Source organism: Fringilla coelebs (assembly GCF_963513975.1).
Source record: "Fringilla coelebs genome assembly, chromosome: 13".
Lineage (NCBI taxonomy): Eukaryota > Metazoa > Chordata > Aves > Passeriformes > Fringillidae > Fringilla > Fringilla coelebs.
Window position 1 is genome coordinate 7,336,259 of NC_140039.1, and position 23,131 is coordinate 7,359,389.

Genomic DNA, 23,131 nt, shown 5'->3' on the forward strand with positions numbered 1-23,131 from the left:
GCCGGAAACGCGCCCCGTTCGCCCCGCCCAGAGCCCCGTCGGTCGGGGGTGCCGCCTCCAGCCCCGGCCATCGCCTCCGCGCCGCCGCTCCGGGGCTGCTCCGCTCCCGCTCCCCCCAGCCCGCCGGGACGCATCTCCTCGGCAACGGCGGCTTCGCCCCGCAGGACCCCGGCGGAGGCGCCCTCCCCCGCAGGTGCGAGGCGCCGCGGAGCCGCCTGTCGGAAACCCGCGCTGACTCGGGAGCTCGCGGGCCGCCCTCTCGCTCCAGCCTCGGGCTCGTCCCACGGAGCCGCCGGGCCCCTCCGCGGCCCCGGTATCGCGGGGAGGTGGGCGCGGCGGGGGTTCGGCGCCTGGCGGCGGTCAGGCACCTGGGCGGGCACCCGTGGGCCGCGCGCTGCCGCGGTGGCGGAGCGGGCGGACGGTCCGTGAGGGGCCGGGGCGCCGCGGGCCGTGCGGGAGAGCCGGGCACGGGCCCGCCGGCCCCGGAGCGGGGCTGTGCCCGCAGAGCAGCCCGGGGAGCGCGGTGTGGGTTTTATTGTGGTCCGTGACCATCCCTGTGCAGGGGACGTTCTGTCACTGTCCCCAGCCCGGCTGCGGCGTGTCGCTGAGGCGCCGGCCGTGGCCGTGTCCGCGTCCGTGCCCGCCTCAGCCCTGCCGCTGGGAATCGCACCGCGGGACGTGGCGTTGTGCTCCCAGGCAAAGCTGCGTGTCCCGCCCCTGCCAGCAGTGCGGTGGTGCTCGGAGAGCTCAGGGCAGGGATTTGTTGGGCTCCGCTGATGTGTCTGCAGCAGCGGGAAGAAGGTGGTTCTGATGCATGTAACAGTCACAGCACAGTCTGAAGAGTTTTAATTTAGGGATTTCGCAAGTCTTTCACAGTTTCTGCAATTTTGCGTGTTGTTAAGGAGCTTTCTGTGTGTCATTTGACAGCTCCTTCACACACCAGGATACACAGCTCTTGTTCTGATTTCACCTCGGCCCTTAAATAATGAACAAGCATGTTTGAATTTCATACCGAAATTGCATTGGTGTTGTGTTTCTACCCCCTTCTATAACATGATGGTGCTGCCTTCTTTCCTGCTTTTTTTTTCCCAGTTCAGATAGTTAAATAAATAGTTGCCGCAGTAAAGAAAACATACATAATTGTCCAGATCTTTCAGATTACTTTTGGCCGGCAGAAGGAGTTTGGCCCTTTTTTTTGTCAGTGAAGTGGCAAGATCTGCATGTTTCCTTTTTATCTCTGGGATCTTCTTTAGATATGTGATTGTAGTGAGGGGGTCCCTAACGCGAGAAGGACATGGACCTGTCAGAGTCCCTTCCAGTGCCTACAGGGGCTGGCCAGGGACTTTGGACAAGGGCACGGATGACAGGACAAGGGGGACTGGCTTCCAACTGACAGAGGGGAGGTTTAAATGAGGTATTGAGGAGAAATTCTTCCCTGTGAGGGTGCTGTGGCCCTGGCACAGGCTGCCCACAGAAGCAGGGATGATGTCTGTGCCCATGGCAGCGGTTGGAGCCAGGTGATTTTGAAGGTTCCTTCCAACCCAACCCATCCTGTGATTCTGTGGTTGAAGTTAGGAACTTCCTGAGACCATACTCACCTTTTAAAATGTGACATGGAGTTTTATGTATGTCATAAAACTGACAGAGGGAGACAGTCACTGCCTTGGACACTGAAACTGTTGTGAGTGACACTCCTTGTGATAGTGTGCTGTGCCTCATGGAAGAATGCACTGACTGTGACTGCTTTATTTTTTTTCTTGCAGATTTACGGGAACCTTAAGCTAATAAAATAAGAATAGTAAAATGACGTTAAGGAAAGGTATGTGTATATGTGCTTGTCTGATTTATTTTTTTATATCTTTTGTATCTGAGTTTCTCAGTTGTTCTCTGGTTATATTGATAAAGATTTTTCTTCTTAATTTTCAGTGAACATTTCTATCCTTATAGTGGCTGTTGTCATATTTTTGCTAGTTATTCATCATAACTTCCTAAGCCTCAGTGACTTCTTGAGACGGGAATTGTCAGGTACGTTGGGTTTTATTTTAATTTTATATATATTTAAAATTTGATGGGAAAGCACCTGCTCTGGCCAGACAGAACCTGCCATGTGATTGGAGTGAATGGGAGGGGGAGGTTAATGAGGTTATAGGTGTGGCAGAGGGGACCAAGGGCAAGTGCAGACTACTGTAGCTCAGCCTTTTAAGACCTTGTGCTGTGTGTGAATATGTGTGGTTAAATGTGTGCAGTTTTCTGTAAATGTGTTATTCTATTCAGTAGCATCTCAGATGCTCAAAAGCTGATGCTCTGAGTGTTTGATACTGGCTCACTGTAATCCACACCTCAGACATCCAAGGAAATAGCAGAAATAATTGAACTGTTGGGAATTTTAGTGTGGTAATAATAATATATAAGAATAAAAACAAGTGTGTCATTTTTACTCCACAGATCCAAGTCCCTTAGGACTTCAGCCTATAGATTTCATTCCTGCAGCTCCCCAGAGGCTGGCAGATGAGAGGAATGACAAGGAGATTCCTGTGGTCATTGCAGCCTCAGATGAGAGGCTTGGAGGTGCAATTGCAGCCATGAACAGCATTTACCAGAACACCAGAGCCAACGTGGTTTTCCACATTGTTACTTTGAATGATACTGTGGATCACTTGAGGTAATGGTCTTATCATTGGATTCCCACAGCACTGTGAACTCTGTATTTCTGAGAGGAGAGCAAGCTGCCTTTCCCTGGAGCTGCACTCTTCTGACTCCCAATCCCAGCAGCTTTTTGACAGAGCTGCTGTGGGAGTCCCACCATTCCTCCTGGTCAGGTTTCAGGGATGGAAAAGAAATATCTTTTCCAATGGGCTTATATCCAACCAGTGAGGAGTTTGTTGGTGGAAGGGTTGTAAAAGGTACTTTTACATTTCATCTGAGCAATTCAAATGCAGGCAATCATGTTTCTCCATTTTTGTAGATTGTTCTTTGACCCTGTTATTCTAATCCCCTTCTGTCTGCACTGATGGTTTTGGGAAGGGCCTGTGCTAACAGGAGTGTGTATTTCTGATAAAGCAAGAAGTGACCTCGTACCTTTCACATGCCCCAAGTGTGCAGTTGCTGACCCTGGACTTGCCCCTGTGGCCACACAGGACAGCACTGGTGTCAGCATCACTTACATCCCAGATGTGTTTGTTGGGCAGGGAAGTGAGTGGCCACATCCAGATCTGTGTCACTGTTAGCTGGGTCTCCTGCTTTTCCCTTGATTTTGTCTCATCTAACAAGATCTGTGCCTTTCTCCTGCTTGCAGGATGTGGCTGAGGAGCCCTCCTCTGAAAAACATGAGGTACCGAATTCTGGATTTTGACCCTCGTGTCTTAGAAGGCAAAGTACAAGTGGATCCCCAAAAGGCAGACAGCTTCAAACCAGTGAGGATGATGCTGATTACTTTTTGCAATTAGTAGTTAATAACATTATATTTTGATGTTGGCTTTTGAACCCAGCTGGAGATCAAAACTAAGTCGGTTAGCATAGAAGCAATCTTTCATAATAAAATCCCTACATTTCAGTAAAACTAAATATCTAGATAGTGAGAGAAGGATTTGAATATCTACATATGCATGCCTAGGATCATTTTTTGCTGCTAGCCACAGTGAAACACCGCAGCTGGCACGTCAAGCATCCCAACACCTCAGAGATGCTGCAGATCTATGTGGAGAAATAATAAATTCTTATATAGACCAGTTTCAAAGTTAGTTTATCAATGCATACATTCATGGTAAACCAGGAATTGATGGAACCTATTTATTTTAAATTGCAGGATATTGCTGCCTATTTTACTTCCTTTATAGAAGTTGTCTTGGACATTAATGCCATAGATAAGTGCCATAAAAATCAATGTCACATTTATTTGGACATTTTTAAAATTTAATTCTCCACTTCTCTTACTTTGCTGTTCTCACAGTTAACATTTGCAAGATTCTACTTGCCCAGCTTTGTACCTCATGCAGAGAAGGTCATCTATGTGGATGATGATGTAATAGTGCAAGGTATGGGACCTTTGTTAGCTGCCACTGGCCTTATGCTGAGGTCAGTATCTTATCCCTCACAGAACCCAAACATGTCTGTACACAGTTTGTAAATATGAGTGGATTGTATTAAACTGAGTAGCTTTATCTGCTGTAACAATGGACTGAACAAAGCCTAACTTGGCACTTAGTCAGGATTGCTTTTGATTTTCTTGTGCTTGCTTCCATTTTCCAGATGATATTGTTGAACTTTATAACAACCCATTGAAACCTGGACATGCAGCTGCATTTTCAGATGACTGTGACTCAACCAGCAGTAAAGTTGCTGTCCGTGGAGCGGGCAATCAGGTTAGTTTTAGTCTTGTTCAGTGATAACAATATTGTAGATCTCAGGTATTTGGGAATGCTCTGAATGCTGAAACCTAAACATGTGACTGTCCCTGCCCAAACCAGTTTTACAAATGGGACCTGCAGTTTCTGTTCAGGCACAGTAAATTACCTGGAATTTTTGCTGTGCTTTACAATGAGAGCAATTCTCGTTGTGGAACAGTGGGAGGTCTGAGAACATTGGAGGGACAATTTTCCATTCCTGAATGCATAAAAAGTACTTTATCTGAGACTGGTACCATATTAATAATATGGTATTATTAAGACCATGCAGCATTCCTTAAAATATGTAGTCTATATAATCATATTTTTAAAACATTTCACCTCTTAAGGTTGCCTTTCTCTCATTTTAAGGGAAGGGATATTTACTATAACAACTTTACTTACACCTGTCTGCTGTGAGTTGTGCAGAATTTTTCTTTAGGAATTTCCCCATATATTCTAATCTAATTTCTACTCTCTTTTTTCCCCCCAGTATAATTACATTGGGTTTTTAGATTACAAAAAAGAAACCATCCGAAAGCTTGCCATGAAAGCCAACACCTGCTCTTTCAATCCCGGAGTTTTCGTTGCCAATCTGACTGAATGGAAATTACAGAACATCACTAAACAACTGGAGAAGTGGATGGCACTTAATGTGGTGTAAGTACCCTGGCCTAGGGGTGCCAGCAGCTCAGGGCTTGGGTCCTGCTGGTGGCATTTCCCTCTTGAACAGAGGGCTGTGTGTGTATCTCTGCTGCAAGTGAAAAATCAACTGATCAGCATCCTTTCAACTTGCAGAGAGGAGCTCTACAGTAAGACTCTGGCTGGCAGCATCACAACACCTCCACTGCTAATTGTGTTTTACAAGCAGCATTCCAGTATTGATCCCATGTGGAACGTCCGACATCTTGGTATGTATGAAGCGTTTGTGATGCTGCTCCCCCAGGGTGTTTTTCCAGGTCTGTAGCTGGACATCTTGTTGATGATGTAGCAAAGTGAGCTTTTATTCCCCTATTCTGTCCTTTGTTCTTTAGGAAAAACAGCTTTGCAATTCCATCGTGGGGCTTGTGGGCCTGAGTCTTTCTCAAACTGCTGGGGGTTAGTTCTTGAACTGACTTACTCAAAATCCTTCTCATTTTCCACAATATTGTACAATATATTGTATCTGATGTAATCCAAGGTGTTTCTTCCAAAACTTTTGAGAACTGCAGACATTCATGTCTGTTCTACTGGTGAAACCCCAGTGCTGGGAGAGCTTTTTCAGGTTATGTTTCTGATGAACAATACATAGGCTGCTGAATTCATCTGGGTGTTAAGTGGGTCTTAAAGAACTTGGAAGTTAAGGCAGTGTATGAAAATAGACACACAGAAATCAAAGTGACATTTAGTTGCACTTGATTGTTTTTCACTTTGCCCTTATTTCTGCTTCTCCTATTACCTCCTTTCTCCAGAAATAATAAGATTTCCTTTGTTAAGTCCTTTGTTTTGAAGTTAATGTTTTGCACGTTGGTGTTTTGGCTGCCTTTATTTCAAACACTAATGCTTCTTTTTCAATTGAAGGGTCTAGTGCTGGGAAAAGGTACTCTCCTCAGTTTGTGGAAGCTGCCAAGCTGCTCCATTGGAATGGACATTTCAAACCCTGGGGAAGAACAGCTTCCTATGCTGAAGTCTGGGAGAAGTGGTATGTTCCTGACCCTGCAGGCAAGTTCAACCTGATCCGCAGACACTCGGAAGCAAATGAAGCAAAGTAGAGTCCATTTGAATAAATGATGACGTTTTCTCAGGAAGCTTCTGGAGCCAAGCAGAATATTTTTCTTTAAGCCAGCTTGTATTACAGAGCCGACCCTGCCTTCTGGAACACAAGGTGATGCACTTATTCAGGTGCAGTTCTGAAATGCACAGGTCAAAGGAGGCTTATGTCACCTGTGTGACAAGATGCTACTCCAGCAGCACTACAGGAAACAAGGGAAGATCTCCAGAAACGAGCACTTTTTTGTTTTGTCATTTCAGTTGTGTTCTCCTGCTCCTTACTACAGGTCTTCTAGCAGGGGATCATTCTGTCAATTACAGAAACAAAGTTTCTAAGAACAAGATACAAATTCAGCTGGTGCTTGCACTAGCAAATCTTGCACAGCAGTGTACTGTAATTAAGAGCTGCCTGGGTTTTGTTTTGTTGTTTATTTTGTTATCCTGTGAAATAATTCCCTCAACAACCCTTTCTTGCATGAAATCTCCTCCCAAAAATTTCTGTTAAAGTCTTACAGAATTCTGCAAAATTGAATCCTTTTTGAAAGATTAATCCTTCAAGTATTATTTCACTATGCAAAATGGTTTTAACTGCCAGTGAACACTAAACCATTTTTTTGTAAAGTGGTGGATGAAACTTTGTTCAAAAATAAAGCTAATTGTAACATGCTGACTCCAGCCTCAGGTAAATGGCAATCTAATTCCAGTCTGGATATAGGAAGTGTTTCTGGTGTACACAGTAGCAAGTGATTAAGGCCAAAGTGAATTGATCTGGTCTTTGTGAAAGCAATCTAATTATAAAATAGTACAAACTACTTATTTTGGGGACCAGGCTGTATTAATTACGGATTAATTTTGTTATTGTTGAGTTCCTCATAGTTCTCTCAAGTGACCTACACTGATATAGTTTTTCCTGCTGTGCCTTTCCCCATCTGGGAACTCATCAGATGAGAAGCCTGTGCCCTCTGCAGCCAGCTGCCCCTCACCTGAGCTACTGGTAAGTTGGTTTGTTTTTTCTAGTTGTACTGTTGAGTGATAGTTATTATTAGCTGATACATCCCAGCAGCTACTGTGCCAACTACTCCATTTAACAGAGGGTTGCACTCAGGCTTGTGAAGAGCCCTCGGTGGAGGATGCTCAGACAAAAGGCTTTGTGTTCATGCAATGACAGCTGAGTCTTCTGGTCTGAAACACAGGGCAGCAGAGGTAAAGGACTCCTTCTTGACTGTTTTAGTTTTGCTTTAAAAGGATTTCAAACTGCTGCTCTCATTGCAGTCAGTGCCTGTAGTTCTGTATATGTCATGGATAGCCCGATCCGGTTTGTTACCTGTTTCTTTTCCTGGGTTTTGATGAACCATTACAACAAGAACCATTATTGTCCTTGAAACAGTTAGGAGTAATTAAGTAAATTCACTTACCAACTTTGAAAGATTTTACTTTGATTAGCTGACAATGCAATTCAGCTGAGCAAGCTGGGTTTTAGCAGGCTTAAAGGAACTGCCTGTTTGTGTATGAACTTGACACCTTTTTAAGCTGCCCATGAGAGTCTATGCCTCAGCAGACATTGAGAGAAAACACACTTATTTATCAAAGAACACAGAAATCTTACTTTTCAGTTAATAGGAAGAAAACAGATGCAGAGGAGATACTTAGTGTCAGGCATTTATTACAAACACTTAATTCTTTGAGCAGCTGCAGGGCCTCTTGGTAATTCTCTTGCTATCCCACTTCTGCTACAGGCCGAGCACAGCAGCACATCCTTATTGCACTTCTGCTCAATACTGGCCAGTTATTGCCAGGTGTAACAGGTGCCATCGGGAAACAACACTCTTGTTCAAGAGCACTGTTCAAGATCAATCAACTTGTTTCCCAGTGGAGATGGATTACTAATAAAATCTCATCTACCATTCCCAGTGAAGGTTCAGAACATAAAAGTGTGTTTGGGTAAAATACCTTATATCTAACTGAAATAAGGAGCATTTTCTAGCCAACCTTTACAAGTTTTGCAAAAATGTACTGAGAAGTCACTGTCTAAAGTCATGCTCTAAGGGTAAAATCTTTGTAATCCCCTAGGAAAAGATTTGTTGTCTGAACATGACTAGAATGAAACATCTTTCAAAGACAAAGGATTTATCCTCTTGAAAGGTATTTTAAAAGGCAAAATGAACAGGCTAAGTGAGTCTATTAGGAATTTTTAAAATAGGCTTTAATATAGGAAATAAACCTTATGACAAAGTTGAACAACAATCGGTTTCCTAGACCTGGAAAATCTGGAACTATCCAGGGAGATGCACTATTATGTACATTATTTGACACAACAACAGCTGAGTCTTTGCAGCAGCTCTGGTTCTGCAGCACTCCTCCAGCTTCTGCTGCAACCCCAGTGCTCCTGACTGTTCTGAAAACCAGAAGCAGCTCTCCAGACAGTGCCTTCCCACCTGGTTTGTTACACATAGTCTGTATTAAAATCATAGGCATCATCTTCATCTGCTGGTTTATCTAAGCTGAAGGACAGTGATCTGGAACGTTCATTTCCTGAAAAGAGAAAATCATGTGTCAGTGACACCAGTGCAAATCCTGGAGGTACCAGAGCCCATCCATCCCTAAGCCAGGGTTCTGAATACACACCTGCCCTCTGCTCCTTGGAATTCATAGGATTCGTTTGGCGTTTTCCAGGCTTTGCTTTTCTGGTGACCTGAACTTGGCTTTCCTACAAGTCAGAGGTCAGACATCATTAACATATTTTAACATCATTAATGAAATCTCCTATGCAAATGAAGCCTAACAGAGCCTGGGGAAAGTGTGGATGGCCCCTTGTAGAGCTGAGCCTCACTGCTGAGGCCAAGTGACTTGGAACAATGTTGTTTCCTTAATTCAGGAAAAAAGGCCAATCCTAGTGAAAACCTCATTTACCTCTTTGACATCATCATCATCTTCTTCCATATCATCTTCATCATCATCACTTTCTGTGAATTCCTCTTCCTCCTCCTCTTCTTCTTCTTCTTCTTCTTCCTCTTCTTCTTCTTCCTCCTCCTTGCTTCCTTCCATGTTTCCCCACTTTGATCCTTCCTCTATCACTTTATTTTCCTCTATTGTCCCATTTGTCATTCCAGCTGACTGAAAAGCAATGCTGCTTGCTGGACTGGGGTGCTTTAAAGCTGCAGGAAACACAGGAAATGTCTGTTCAGTCTCTGTCATTCAGCACAGACGTAATGCCCAGCCCCCAAGTGGGGACACTGCAGTTTTGCCCCTCTCCCTGCCACAGACAGGGCTCCCACACAGGGTTCTGCCATCAAGGCAAGGAAATTCTCTGAGAAAAGCTTTCCCTGAGGCATCTACAGAAAACTGCTAGGAGCTGGAAAACCTGGATTTGATTATAGGTAAGTTTACCTAAGTGGGTTTAGTTTGGATAGCAGGAAAAAATTCTTTACTGTGAGGATGGTGAGGCCCTGGCTCACCAGGTTTTCCAGAGAAGCTGTGGCTGCCCCATCCCTGGAAGTGTTCAAGGCCAAGCTGGAGGGGGCTCTGACTAATCTGGTCTGAGTGAAAGGTGGCCCTGCCCACAGCTGGGGGTTTGGAACAAGATGGACTTTAAGGCCTCTTCCAACCCAGGCCAATCTGTGACTCTGTGGTTAATGGTAGTCTATTACAGGAACAGTCCTACCTTGAACAGTGTTGCTGTTTTCTTGTTCTAGGTTATTTAAATTAAAGCCTTCTTGCATTTCAGCTATTTTTTGTTCTGTAAGATAGGGTGGTGGTTTCTGAGATCCTGGAGGTTGTGAGTAGTACTTTATTCTGGCTCTGAGAAAATAAAAAGCAGCATTAAAAAGCAACTGAAGATAACACAGTTAAATCACTGTTTTTAAAAATAAAATCCAGAGCACAAAGCTCTCAAACTAGTAAGTGCTTAACAGCAGTTCAAGAGATATTAAAATTTGACTCTGAAATTGTCAACAGTATTAAGGGCATAGCCCACTCCTGAGAGGAAAATGCAATGGCACTTTTGTCACCATAGACCAACCTACCTGTAAAAGCAGCTGTGTCACTTGAGCAAGGGAGATAATCATAGTTAATTACTGAATCTGAATTACATTTATTCCTACCCTCAGAATATAGGAACCACCCTAAATTCCAAAAGAAAGCTTGCCATATCCTTTCCTGTCTAGAAGAGGACAACATGGATTTGGTATCTGAGAGGAAAGCAGATTTCCATTACAGAAACTGTCTATGAAATAATGTGCAACAGGCTTTGATTCTTTTCATGTATCCTTCACTACTTCAGAAAATTATCTGTGGGTGGCATTCTCTAAATCTGATGGACAATCCAGCTCTTTAACCAAGTGAAATGTGAGAAAGGAAGGGAAAAAACCAGCCTCTCCTTTTAAAGTAGTTTGCTGGACTTTGTGCTTCTGCTGTTCTGGATTAACTGTGAGGAAAAGGTGAGCAGCACAGAGCAAAGTTCACAGCATACATACCCTGTCCAGTCACAAAGCACTAATTTAGCCATATTTTCTATGTCAGGAACACCTCCCTTTTTCAGCATGCCCCTCTTCTGAGCCAGTAAAGACAAAAACTCTTCAGGGTCCCTGAAATCTGGGATATTATAGTGCATCATTACCTAGGGCAAAAGAAAATGGCACATTTAGAAAGAGATGCCTATCCTTCTCATAGTTTTAGGAGTAAAAGAGCAAATAAAGTTGGATAAGAGTGAGGATAAGAGTGAGGACAGAGTAAGAGAAAAGCTGTTTTTCTCACACATGTGGGAGTAAACATTAAAAAGCAAAATGCCTACTTCATCAACAAGCTCATCTGCCATTCAAGCAGACTCGTGGGTGTACAGACAGTGGAGGTGCACAGTTTGTGGTAACTGGGAGTGGGGCTGGCCCAGCCTCATCCCCATGGGCACAGCTGTGAGCAGCAGGTGAGCAGCACTGACAGCAATGAGCCAGGGAGTGCCCAGGGGCACTGAGCAGCCACCAAGGGGAGCAGAGGGCACACAGGGGCCCTGCATCAACAGGAGGGGATAGAAGGTTGTGCTGAAGAACAAGGGCAGATGCTTGCAGCCTTCTGAAGGGGTAAAGTGTTACTGTGTGGGCTGAAGCTTTCTGATGTTGTATGGGGATACACAGTGCGACATGTGCTGCAACAGGACAGCACACTGGTCTGTGAAAACACTTCTCAAAGAACTGAAAGGCAATTAGGCTTAGGTTAATTTGCTTGAAACTAGAGTGAAATCAGAGTTGGATCTGAGGTCTTCACTGTAATCTAGGCAGTATACAGGCAGTATCATCATTTTTCACTCTCTGATTGTGTGGTGATGAGGTCTTAAAAGCAATGCTCTTTACTCTAGCTGTCAGGATCACAGCATGCTGTTCTGCCTTCTCTTTGAAAGGATGAAGGATCACTCTTGGCATCACTCTTGCCACTTTGCATGCTTAGGGAAAGCAGTTCAAAGACTAGCAGAATTAGTTACAGCAAAATGAACTTTCATTACTAGGCCTAAGAAATCTACAAGTAAGTCTGATGCAGTGAGAGATGTAAAAGACGGAGCTCACCTGCTGCTTACTGCAGTGATTTATTATGGCATTTACTCCTTCAAGCACATCTGCTGAGTCTGATCCTTCAGGGTCTATGATACTTCTCAAGGCCAGAGCAAGGGCACTGTTAGAAGGATCTGCAATTATACTTGGACTGTCCAGCATCTTTGTCTGCTTATCAAGGTGCACAGTTTGCACAGACCTGTTCAGAGGAAAATGCACTGTGAGCAGATAATCAGTGAAGGACTGCTAATAGTGAGGGATGCAAGACACAAAGCTCAGAGTTGGATTGAATGTACTTCATACAGTCAGTTTCAATGTTTTGTCATCATGTGCTTTGTGCAGGACAGAAATACAAACAAAACATCAAGTTTGCACACTGTATCCCCTGGAGAGAGTTTCCATCACATATCAATACTTTTCATCTTGCAAATTTTAATGTGCATTGAAAACTGCACACTGGTGTGCTTTGCCCCTAATGGACTGAAACACAAACTCATGGTAACTGAAACACAACAAACAAGGGAAGGAACAGCTTTGATCACACTGAGCTTACTTGGTAACACCTCTTGCCAGGCCAACATTACAAGCACGCTTTCCTTTGAGACTGTTGATTATGCTGCTCTTTCCCACATTAGGGAAACCTAAGGAAAAAAATCCCATAAATCCTTGTAAGTTAAATAAGAAAACAGCTTTTTAACACCCATCAGAACAGCTTCTCCCAGGTATCTTTGCTAAGGTAAGCATCAGTGTGAGATCAGAGTTGGATCTGAAGTCTTCACTACAGAAGTAAGAAAAAGAATGTATCCTCATTTCTCACACTTGTAGGATTTGTAGTGCTATGTTCTGTGGGATTTTTGTCAGGCATGAGGAAGGCAGGGCCAATGGAGCACATATCCTGCCTTCCTCAGGCTCCCACAGATCCCTGTGCTACACATGGAAGTGCACCATGGATCCCTGGCAGCTGAAGCACTACAACACTGAGAGCCTTAGATCAAAGAACAATGACTAGAAAGCTCACTAGCAAACCAGCTGTTAGCAGATTTACCCAATTCAGTAATACAGGATCCCAAAGCTTTATGGGAGAAGGAAATGCCTCCTGTTTCTGCAAACACTTACCTACCACTCCAACCTGAATGGCTTTGTCTTGGGTCTTGCCATACCCGTGAAGAAGCTTCAAAAGGCATTTGCTTCCAAAATACTGAGAGGTTTCTGAGAAATCAACACGTGCATGTCTTTTTGTGACCTGTTCCTGCTACAGGATTCAAAGGCAAAAAAACCCCCATGGTCAGGAGCTATTAAGGAAGATAAAATATGGACACTTAGAGTTATTAATCTACTGTAATTGCAGAGGTAAGAATTCCCCCACTGTGCAGCAAAGCTCAAAGTGTAAAGGCACATCCATCAGTCCCAGAAGTGCAATCAAACCAGGGGAAAAGGAATTTTAAAGATGTTTCAACATGTATGACTGCAAACACGTGTCCTTCTCATGGGACAGCCTGCAGTGCTCTTACCATAGTCTTGTCCTTCATCATTGTTGCTGACTTAAAAGCAACAGTTGGAAACTCCTTCTTCAAATACTTCAACCATTTCTCTATGTTGTCCTTTGGCACTAAATCTGGAAAGAAGAGCAGTTCTTTCACTCCTTAAATGAATCTTATCATGACAAATGCCCTTTGGCTGAGAACTAGTACAAAGTACTTGGTACGTTCCCCAAAGGCACACAGACACATCACAATTACACTTCTGGCCTCTGTATTAAGTTTTTAATGCTGGGGTCTTATGAGAAGACTTTGTATGGTACAGAATGATGTTCTGTGAAGGGTTATCCCACAATCCTTGCAAAGGCTACTTTACCACAAAATTCCCTTTGCTCTTCTTATTTTATTTTCTTTACTTAGCTGCTGGTACTTGGTAATTTCCAGCCTTTTTAGTGAGCTCAGAGTTGGATCTCATGTCTTCAATGGAATCTCAGATTCCTTTAAAATCTTCATAGCTCACCTACCACAGAACCACAGTGCCAGTGACACTGTGAGAAAACCTGCGTTTCTTACCAATTTTGTTCAGAACCAACAGCAGCTTTTTGTTCCCTCCAGAAGAAATGACAGCTTGCTCCAGCTGAGGACACCTGCAGCCCATTGGATCTCTGGCATCCAAAACCTCCAGAACCACATCTGAGGCCTCAAGCACCTGGGTCAGAAAAAAGACAAGACTCAAACGTGACATCACAGACCAGATGACAATTCTGGTATAGCTGTGGCTTACAAAAATAGTTGTTAACGTTTTCTTTTGTAAAATCCCTTATTTCAGTGTTCCAGTTTCTCACAGACAAACTTTGTGTTCTAAAGAGTAACACAAAAAAAGGAAAATAAAAAGTGGTCTTATTGCTAACTCTCATCTAATGATATAAAAATAGTTAAAGCATTTCACCTTCATAAGCTCTCTGCAGAATGATTTCTTAGAATTTTTATTCAGTGTTTTCTTGGTCTTTCCCTTAGATTTGCCAGAGGATTCCTAAAGCAAATAAAAACAAAGGGAAATTGTTTAAATGAGGATTAGTGTCTAATATTTGTGTGCATATTCAGCATGAAAATGTAACATGCTGCTTAAGAAGGTGCAGTTTCAGGATGACTTCTACAGATTCATAGAATCAAAATCATACAGGACAGGACCCTTACCTGTCCCTCTGCTTTCTCCTTGATTGTGGCTGCATTCTTTTTAGCTTCCAGCTTCCTCTTCTTCTCATGTTCTTTCTGTCTGTTGAGCTTCTGCTTTTGTTTCAATTCTTCAAGCTGATTGCAAACAAAAACCCAGGCCAGATAAAACATCTTTGAAGGTGATGATGAGGAATGTTCTTTCTCCCCATTCCTCACCCAAGCTCCCGAGCCAGCTCACTCGGAAGCCCTGGGTCTCCAAGTGGCTCTGGTAACTTTTTTTTTTTTTTAATTTTTTATCCTACCCGGAGGCAGCCATGCATTAGCTTGATCCCAAAAGAGCAGCTCTGCAGCCACTCCTACAGCTGACAAATGTCACATTAGTCCACACTGCAGACAGCAGATCCCTATTTTCTGTGTAATCACATAATGCCATGATGTAACTCCCAGCACCACAGGGAATTCTGACCCTTAGAAATGACCCTTCCAGTGTCTTCCCGTGCACAGTGAGGAAACAAAAGTTAAAATAAAAGAGCAAATCATTGCACACTGTACAACTGGAAATAAATACATCATTCTTCCAAGGCATGAGTCTGCAGGGACCATCTACCATGACTGCTCCTCTGAGAGCACACTTATACACACAAAGCCTCCTTAAAGAGAGGGATGCTCTCGGGTTTTGCCTTCTTTACCACAAACTGTGTTTTACCCTCTGCTTTCTTTGCTCCGCTTCCCGCAGAAGCTCCTCCTTAAACGGCGCAGCACTGGGAATTCCGGGATCCTTCTTGGGCTTTTTGTGTCCGCGTTTCTTGGCCTCCTTCCGGACTTTTCTGTGGTGTTCTCTGATCTGAAGCAGGCACAAGAAACGTTCTCAGCCTAAGGCCCCAAACTGCAGCGCAGCGGCCCCAGAAAGGCCAAGCGCGGCACCGGGCCGGGCCTCACCTTCTTCTGGATCTTGTAGCGCTTGTGGCAGCTCAGCCTCTTGCTCGCCTTCCGCAGCTCTGCAACGCACCGCGCCCGTCAGCGCCGTGTACCGACCCGCACATCCCCGCCACCGAGCTCCCTGAGCCGCCGTTCCCCCGAGCCCAGTCCCCGATTCCCGCCCCCTCGATCGCCGCCACTCGCTCGGCCACGGGCGGCCGCCACCCGCCGGGCCGCCCCCCCTGCCCGTGCCCGCGCTCGCCTCCTCCCTCCTTCCCTCCCTGCCGTCCCGGTGCCCGTCCCGTCCCGGAGCCGCTCCCGGCGCTCACTCGGTCGCTTCATGGCGCCGCCACGTGCTCCCGCCGGCGGGCGCTGCCGTAAAGCGCGCCGGCGCTGCCCCGCCGGGGTGTCGCGCGGGCTCGGCGCGTTGGGCGGCCGGGCGCGCTTTGCGGCAGCGGCGGCGGCGGCACCGGCGGTGTCGGGACGGGCGGTACCGGCGGGACGGGACGGGCCGGGTCGGGCGGACCCCGCGCACCCACCCCGGGTCGGCCGCGGCTGCGGGAGGCGGAGCGGAGCCGGCGGGGTGAGCGGCGCGGGCGGGGCGCGGGCCGGAGCTTGGAGGCCGCTGCCTCCCTTTGTGTGGCGGCGCCGCCCGAGCGCGCAGCGGCCCCGCCGCGCCGGGCCCGGGGCGCCGAGCGCCGCCTGCCCCTGTCACCTGCCCCGGGCCCGGGCCGTGTCGCCGGCCCGGGTGCGCCTCAGCCCTTCCCTCCCGCCCCGTTCCCGCCGTGTTCTCCGTCCCGGCGCCGGGCCGGGCCCGCGGGGTGACAACGGCCGCTCCCGGGGCGGGCCCGGGGACAGCGGCGGGTCCTGCCCGCGGTGGCGGCAGCGCGGGGCGGGCCCGGGACACAGTCCTGTCCGCCCGGAGCCCTGAAGGGGCTTTCCTTTGTTTCCTGCCGGGGATAACCCCTCACCTCCCGGGCAGGGGCTCCGCCGCCTCGGGGCAATTACGGATTCGGTGTCTTTGTTCCTTGTCCCGGTGTGGATAAAACGGTGGCTGTGTTGTCCCTCTCGCTTTTTCGCCAGCTTTGCCCTTTTACCGTGCCTCGTCGCTGCCAGCCCCCTCTTTCCATCCCGTGGCAGCTTTCAATGGGATCAGTCACCGGGGAAATTCCGGCTGCGTTTCCCTCCTCTGTTCCCTTGGCTAAGTTTACCGTGTTTGGTGTTTCTGGTGAAACGTGGGAGATCCTGATAGCAATATGTACTACCCGTGGTATCTATTGGCTTTTAGCTCTCCTCTGCCTGGAGGCAGAAAATGAACCTCTAGTGTGCTAGAACGTTTTATTTTAAGTGTATGATGTCCGACCTGTGTAAAACCTGTTGGTGTGGGGAGGTCGGAGTGGGTGACACTTCGTGGTCCTTCTGTACAGCTTTTGGGAGAGACAGCCTTATTTCCCCTGTTGTGTGTATCAGTGTACGTGTGAATTAATAATGGCCAAAGCATTTCTTGCTGTGGTTTTGTGACATTTTTATGGCTGATGGGGGCTATTACCAAGGAGATGCTCAAGCTGCTGTTGCATTGGAGGTGCTCATTGATAGCAGTGGAGGTTCTTGGTGTGACTGTTGAGACTTGTGAGCCAGCAGTACAATTGTACAAGAAGCTCTGGGAGAAGTTCTGCAGTAAAACTGTGTTTCTGTGCACAGCTGAGTTCTCTGTGCTTAGGAGTGTGGCAGTTTAGGGAGAGGTTTTTGTTTTGGATATCAGCAAGTCTCTCACTGAGTGTTTGTGATGTTGTCCAGACTGATCCATGTTTTGCATGGTCATTAGAAGAGAAAAACTTGTTTTGAAGGCTGTGTGTGAGTGATGAGGGTACCTTGATCGCAGCAGTGCCAGAGTATGGCTGAGAGCTACAGCATTGTGCCTCGGACAGTGGGCACGGAGCAGCTGATGTGCAGTCTGCAGGCAGGTGCTGGTTGGGAGGTTTCCAGATGTTTATTTCAGGATGGGACTGGACTGAGTGTACTCCTGAGTTCCTGGTTGAAGCAGAATTATTGATTCTGGTAGTCCCTCCTGCCTTTCTTCCACAATCAAGGGCTTGTGTTTCCCAGCACATGCCTGGTAGAGCCACTCCAGGCTGTAGCCCTCAGATGGAAGTTGGAGGCAGTGTCAAAGCTTGAGGCTGTTGTCAGTTCCCAAAATGAATTGCCTGCTGATAAACCACAGAGCTTCTCTGCATGTCCATGTTATGAAAATGTCCAGAGTGCTGAACAGGAAAAGAACCTCTCTGAGGTTTGATTGAAGGCAGAATTTGGACGAACTACATAGAAGCAAACATTTTGCCAGATAATGGTTCTGTATGTTTCACATGGAATTTCTGTGAAAAGAATCAGGCTTGGAGACTGTATAGAAATTGAAACTGGTTTTTTTTTAGTGTATGGCTGCATATTTACTGCCTACTTCTGAGTATAAAAATGTACTCTGGAGAATGTTGGAGGTGCATCATCTTAGAGTTTATTAAGTGTTTGTTGACCTTAAGATTACATTGTTATAAGCCCTTTACTGCTTTGCATTCTGTAACTTACAGCTTTCTGGTTTGTACTCTCAGGTCAGGTATCACTTCTGTTTACTTTCTGCTCTGCTTGATGAATCATTCTCTAGCAAGTGGCTGTGAAATCTGTAATGCATATTCAGGAACATTAGCGACATGTATTTTTACTGTGACAATGACAGAAGTGTCTAGCATTCTGTGTACAAAATTACATTGTAGAGTTTCTGATGGGCTAAAAAAAGTTGCCTTCTGTTTCTTGCTTTTTTTCTCTGTCACTGTAATTATCCATTTTATTCTTTGATTTTATTCTTTACCTACCTACTCTGAATTTTCTTCCCTCTCTCTTTCCTTTTTTCTTGTCTTCCAGTTGTGGCTGTACTAACACCATTACTGGTTTGCCACTCTTAGAGTGTCCCCTTCTCGCAGTATCTGTGCTTGCCCATCAGACACTATGAGGAGATTGGCTTTTCGAGGTGCTGGTTCTACTCTGGTAAATCTGGTAAATTATTGATTGTGTCTCCATCCCTCTGCCTTGGCCTTTTGCTTTTCTTTTCCCTAACTGTTAATTATTCCTACCTTATTCATCTCACGTGTGTGCCTGAAGTTATCTCTGTCTCTAACAAAAATGCTTTAATGCAGTTACATTGTGCTGCCATACCTTGTCAATCATCTCTGAGTGTCTCCTAAAAGAAATCCCTGGGTTTGGTTGGAAAATGGGGATAGGCTGGGATAGATGCATCTGTTCTGTCCTCAGCTTTTGAGACAGCCCCAAATAAAGATACTTTTCTGGTGCTGTCACTGGAAGTTGGGAAAGAGCCAACAACTTGTTCCATAAATTACCATAGTTTTTGGATGGTGATTATTCATTGTCACTGCTTGTGTTGGTAAATGCAAAACTATGGCCAAAAGAGGAGGGGGCTTTCCCTGCTTCTTCATGGTTGAGCCATTCATCCCACACATAAAGTGGGAGTGGGAGGTCCCACGGTGATCCATACCTTTTTTTCACTTGAGTGTAACACAAGGTATTCTGTGGCCCTTTTCATTTGTAATTTGTTTTGGTTGTTTGTTTGGTTTTTTTTTTTGTCTGTTTTTTTAGTTTGAAATGGAATGAAGAGTTTTTACACCAGAACTGATCATGTGTCTCTGTACAGCTTTTTTACTGAAAACAGTAGTTCTTGCTTAGTTGTTGTGCATGGGATGGGGTATGAAAATGTAGAGTTTAAGAATATATTCTGTGAGGGGTTGCTAATTCAGTGTGAGCTTGGGGGTTTCTGGCCTTGCTGTCGTTGGTGGCTATAAAACTGTTGGAGCATTTTGATTTCCCTTTACTCTTGGGAGTTTCCACCAAGTTGGAGTTTACAGGAATGGCTTAACTGGCCTGTAGTATTTGGCAAACGTATCATTAGAAGCTTTGCTAGCTCGGTGGGTAGCTCTGAGCAGAGAGTTTGGATGCAATGCCAGGGCTTTAAGAGGGTTTCTGTTCATTATAGAAGAAGTTGGATTCCATGGGTTCCAAGAGGCGAAGAGCTACCTCTCCTTCCAGCAGCGTCAGCGGCGGAGACTTCGACGACGCCCATCACTCCACCAATGTACCAGGCCCAAGCAGGAAGAGGAGGAGACTTTCCAACCTCCCCACTGTAGATCCTGTTAGTACCTTCTTACTGATGGCACCTTTTTTCTTGGGGGTCCTGTATCCCTGTGTGGAATATGCTGGATTGTAAAATGAATGACCATATGTAGCACATGTACACTGGTCCTGAATCGGTTCCTGCCTTGGCTGAGCTGTGCTTAGGACCTCATTTGGCTTTGGCTTAGTCCTGGCTCACCACTTCCATGTTTTTCTTTGCTGTTTTGTTTTTGCTGCTTTTCTCTTTTTGCTGATGATTTTAGCAGATGGAAGGATGTTGGAGAATGAGCTGAAATCATAATGTGCAGAAGTAGAGAGCTGTGTCTGCATAGCAAATGCAGAGGGATGAGTGGGGAATAGCACAGGCAGTGATTGCTGAAGTGTACAGTGCCTCTGCTATGCCTTTGCATGAGCAGTCTAATGTTAATTAACTGCAGGGCAGAAGAACCCCTGTTGTTATTGTTGATGCCTGTAACTTGGAGAGAATTGCACTGAATTAATTTATATGTTGGGTATTTTACTTAGAATTAGTATTGAAATAAAGCTCCCTGTGTTCAAAAAATAAATGGAGATCCTGCAGTACCTGGCACACTTGTCAGGTATCCTGCTAAAGTGTGAGGTGCTCCAGTTGCTTCTCACTTCAGCTTTAGAGCGTGCTGTGGATTGGCAGCTTGTCCTTCCCTTTGTAAGCAAGCTTTTGTTTGTTACCTCCTTAAAATCCTCTCCCTTTTCCTCATTTCATTGTGCTTGCCTTTCAGATTGCTGTCTGCCATGAGCTCTACAACACCATCAGAGACTACAAAGATGAGCAGGGCAGGCTCCTTTGTGAGCTCTTCATCAGGGCACCCAAGAGAAGGTGAGGCCACAGGTCTGGTTAAACCTTGAACCTGAGATTTAATCAAGGAGAAGTGGAAATTGATAAATACTTCAGCAGTAATTTGTGAAAAATCTAAGCTACATTTGTCATCATTTTGCATCAGTGGTGTATGTAATTATTCAGTGGGAATAGCTTACATTGGTGCTCTTTTTCAGGAAAAAGAAAAAGGATACACTGAATTAATTTGTGACACCTGCTAAAACATCCATGCCTTTGATTATAAGATATTCTGTATAAGTGGTGGGATGTAATACTAAGGACACAGCTTGGGAAGGTTAATAGAAGCGACCCTTGAAAATGCAGTAGCTAAGAGGCTGAATTTTCTCTTAAAATCAAAACATTGAAGACAGTAGCAGAACATACATGAAGTGAGCTGACTGATAGAGCACTGTCCACATCTTTTAGCTGTAACAAAAATGTATTGGAACTTTCTTAGGTTTATTTAGTCATAAACATGCACAAGCTTTAGTGCTGTGGTTTGGGTTTTACTGCTTGGAATATGATGCCTGTTTTTGTCATTGCAACAGAAATCAGCCAGATTATTATGAAGTGGTTTCTCAGCCAATTGATTTAATGAAAATCCAACAAAAGCTGAAGATGGAGGAATATGATGATGTGAATGTGCTGACTGCTGATTTCCAGCTTCTCTTTAACAATGCAAAGGCTTACTATAAGGTGAGCAAACTAAAGGCTCAAATCCATTGTAAAAGGAGTAGAGATGTTCAAATTCTGTCCTGGTTTGGCCAAAACCTCTTCAGTTTAGCCTGAAGTATTATTGGTCAGAAAAACAGCACACATTGCAGTTATTTGCATGTATTTCCATAATGTTGACTGTATCTTTTTCTAAGATGCCCTACTATAGCAATTTTTTGTGGAAAATCATAAAATAATGTGGGGATGATCTTCATGTAGTTTTACAAAAGAGATCAAAAGCAAAAATGGAGATACAAACTGAGAAAAATATTTCTCTTTCAAAGCTTTCTCATTTTACAACCTCCTCTGTGTAACCCTTTGAAATGGAGAAAGATTTTTTTTTTTTTCCCAGAAGGAAAAGTTTCTGCTAACAGTAAGCTTATGATAGGAGTGTTGAATCTTTCTCTTCCATTTGCCACTTAAAAAAAGTAAAAAAGGCACATTGACTGTCATGGTCAGTGATGATAGATGTGAATGTAATGTCATCAAGACAACCTCCATGGCAATTCCCCCAAACTGGGTGTGTGTTTTATTATGGATACTAATGGGTTTTATTGCAGTTTTCATAAGGAATTGAGGAAAAAAATGGATTGATCTTGTTTAATGAAAGGCTATGTTAAATCCATAAACCAGTGAAACTGTATGTGGTGAATGAGATGATACAGCAAATCTAAACCTGCTAATACTGCCTTTCACATGTCTTTGACTTTGGAGATGATCCAGATGAGTCCCTTCTGAATAACCCAGCTGGGATAGCCAGGTGACATCCAGAAAGGCATTGTTTGTTTCACTTGTGTGTGTGTGTGTGTGTGTGTGTGTGTGTAGTAGCTTCTTGAAAACAGATTTATGTCTTAATGCATTTGCACATTCTGCTTCCAGGAGGAAAAGCACAAAGATTTCCAAATCCATTTTGTACTCCTGGAGCTTTGCAAGGCAGTCAGTGTGAAACCCCCAACATTAATGGAATGGAGGCAGCAAAGAATGATTGGGGTTTTACAGATTGTGCGCTGCCCTTGCCTATAGAATTGTGGGCTCAAAATTTAACTGTGTTATAGAGATCTTGCATTAGACTAAAAATAGGTATCCATTATTGCAGGATGAAGGAATGTTGGCATTTCCAGAGAATTATGGAGCTGTGGCACACAAACTTAACCTCTTCTTCTTTTCAACTTTTACCTTTCCCAGGCTGCTCCATGGCACGGACAAACCAGGGACAGTGATTGATTGTCAAGGTCTTTATTCCAGCAGATGTTTTATTGGCAGTGCTCCAGCAGAACAGCAGCCTTTGGGTTTTTTTTGTATTTCTGGTCAAGTCTCTCACTCCTGAGCATCTTGCATTAATACAGAAGGAAGCAGATTTGTAGAGCAGGATACCCTTAAAAAATCTGCTCTTCATAAGCAACAACTGGTCTAATGTGCTGAGAATATTTAAACCTAATAAGGCAAGATTAAGAACAGTTCTCATGTTGGTTTCTCATTTGTATTACAAGCTGTCAGAGGTTGAGAGAGTGAAGTAAGAAGAGTGCAATCAGCAGTAATAAGGTGATATTATCAGCAGGAATACCTGAAATAGAGCCTAAATGTCAGAGGAAAGGGAAGGAAAAATACATGGGTGGAAAAGCTCTCTTTGTTCTGGGTAGTGGTAATAGGCACATGCTTGTCTGCCACTGCCAGCTCTGTATTTTTAAAAGCTAATTTTCTAACTAATGCTTCTACCTCTTCTAAAAGATGTATCCAGAGGTGTACCCAGGTGGTAGGATGTTGTCAGGTTCTTTGGAATTTCCCAGTTAATGCTGAGTAAACCATTGCAGTGCTTTCAAAAATGTTTATTGGCATTCTTCTATAGAAATTAATTTTCAAGTGCCACGCAATGACAGCAGTATTGGTTTAAATCAAATTTCTGGCACACTGAAATTTAATCTGTTTTAAATGCTGGTGGTGTACTTCAACAAAACCCAGTGATTTCTCCAGATTCATCTAGTTGGCTTGCCTCAACCCAGCTAGTTTTATTGCAAAGTTTTCTGAAAGACTTGGATGCTTTTGAGTGATAGAGGTTATATTTTCTAATGCTTATTGTGATTCTTAACTCCTCCATCAAAGAAAAAATGAAGCAGGAATTTCCCAAGTTTTCTATTACTCATATTTAAT

General features: G+C 44.7%; 3 protein-coding genes across 15 annotated transcripts in view; 2 read left to right on the top strand and 1 right to left on the bottom strand.

The window, feature by feature from the left end:
- Nucleotides 1–35: 35 nt before the first annotated feature.
- On the top strand, nt 36–6,801 carry GLT8D1 (glycosyltransferase 8 domain containing 1). The gene is made up of 10 exons (XM_084214626.1): nt 36–193; nt 1,764–1,819; nt 1,927–2,025; nt 2,446–2,662; nt 3,296–3,413; nt 3,950–4,034; nt 4,249–4,361; nt 4,876–5,042; nt 5,181–5,293; nt 5,943–6,801. Exons 2-10 carry the CDS (start codon nt 1,804–1,806, stop codon nt 6,131–6,133), a joined length of 1,119 nt encoding a protein of 372 aa, XP_084070752.1. The 5' UTR covers nt 36–193; nt 1,764–1,803; the 3' UTR covers nt 6,134–6,801.
- A 1,100-nt stretch (nt 6,802–7,901) lies between these two features.
- On the bottom strand, nt 7,902–15,635 carry GNL3 (G protein nucleolar 3). Its single transcript, XM_084214137.1, has 15 exons — nt 15,570–15,635; nt 15,262–15,320; nt 15,029–15,166; nt 14,344–14,457; nt 14,096–14,179; nt 13,720–13,855; nt 13,180–13,283; nt 12,785–12,920; nt 12,222–12,309; nt 11,684–11,867; nt 10,604–10,746; nt 9,793–9,929; nt 9,042–9,286; nt 8,757–8,838; nt 7,902–8,663 (listed from the first exon to the last, which is right to left on the bottom strand). The coding sequence occupies exons 1-15, from the start codon at nt 15,580–15,582 to the stop codon at nt 8,575–8,577; spliced, it is 1,752 nt and encodes a 583-aa protein (XP_084070263.1). The 5' UTR covers nt 15,583–15,635; the 3' UTR covers nt 7,902–8,574.
- Nucleotides 15,636–15,682: 47 nt separating this feature from the next.
- The window catches only part of PBRM1 (polybromo 1), a 54,830-nt gene continuing 47,381 nt past the window's right edge, over nt 15,683–23,131 (top strand). For 6 of the 13 annotated variants that reach the window (XR_014616474.1, XR_014616475.1, XM_084214138.1 and 3 more), the window contains exons 1-5: nt 15,683–15,823; nt 18,154–18,285; nt 19,280–19,432; nt 20,172–20,269; nt 20,818–20,965. Coding sequence is in view for 11 of the 13 variants with exons in the window: in XM_084214138.1 (XP_084070264.1) it covers nt 18,238–18,285; nt 19,280–19,432; nt 20,172–20,269; nt 20,818–20,965 (447 nt within the window). In the remaining 2 variants the exon portion in view is untranslated. Of the gene's footprint in view, nt 15,824–18,153; nt 18,286–19,276; nt 19,433–20,171; nt 20,270–20,817; nt 20,966–23,131 lie in introns of all 13 variants that reach the window. The other 7 variants (XM_084214139.1, XM_084214141.1, XM_084214148.1 and 4 more) reach the window with 3 other exon arrangements.

Bases quoted from the DNA above. Each gene is read 5' to 3' on its own strand.
- GLT8D1 (XM_084214626.1), top strand. The intron at 2,026-2,445 runs GTACGTTGGGTT...TTTACTCCACAG, and splicing joins CTTGAGACGGGAATTGTCAG to ATCCAAGTCCCTTAGGACTT. The intron at 4,035-4,248 runs GTATGGGACCTT...TCCATTTTCCAG, and splicing joins TGATGATGTAATAGTGCAAG to ATGATATTGTTGAACTTTAT.
- GNL3 (XM_084214137.1), bottom strand. The intron at 13,856-14,095 runs GTGAAATGCTTT...TTTCTGACCCAG, and splicing joins TCTGCAGAGAGCTTATGAAG to GTGCTTGAGGCCTCAGATGT. The intron at 12,921-13,179 runs GTAAGAGCACTG...TGAATCCTGTAG, and splicing joins TGATGAAGGACAAGACTATG to CAGGAACAGGTCACAAAAAG.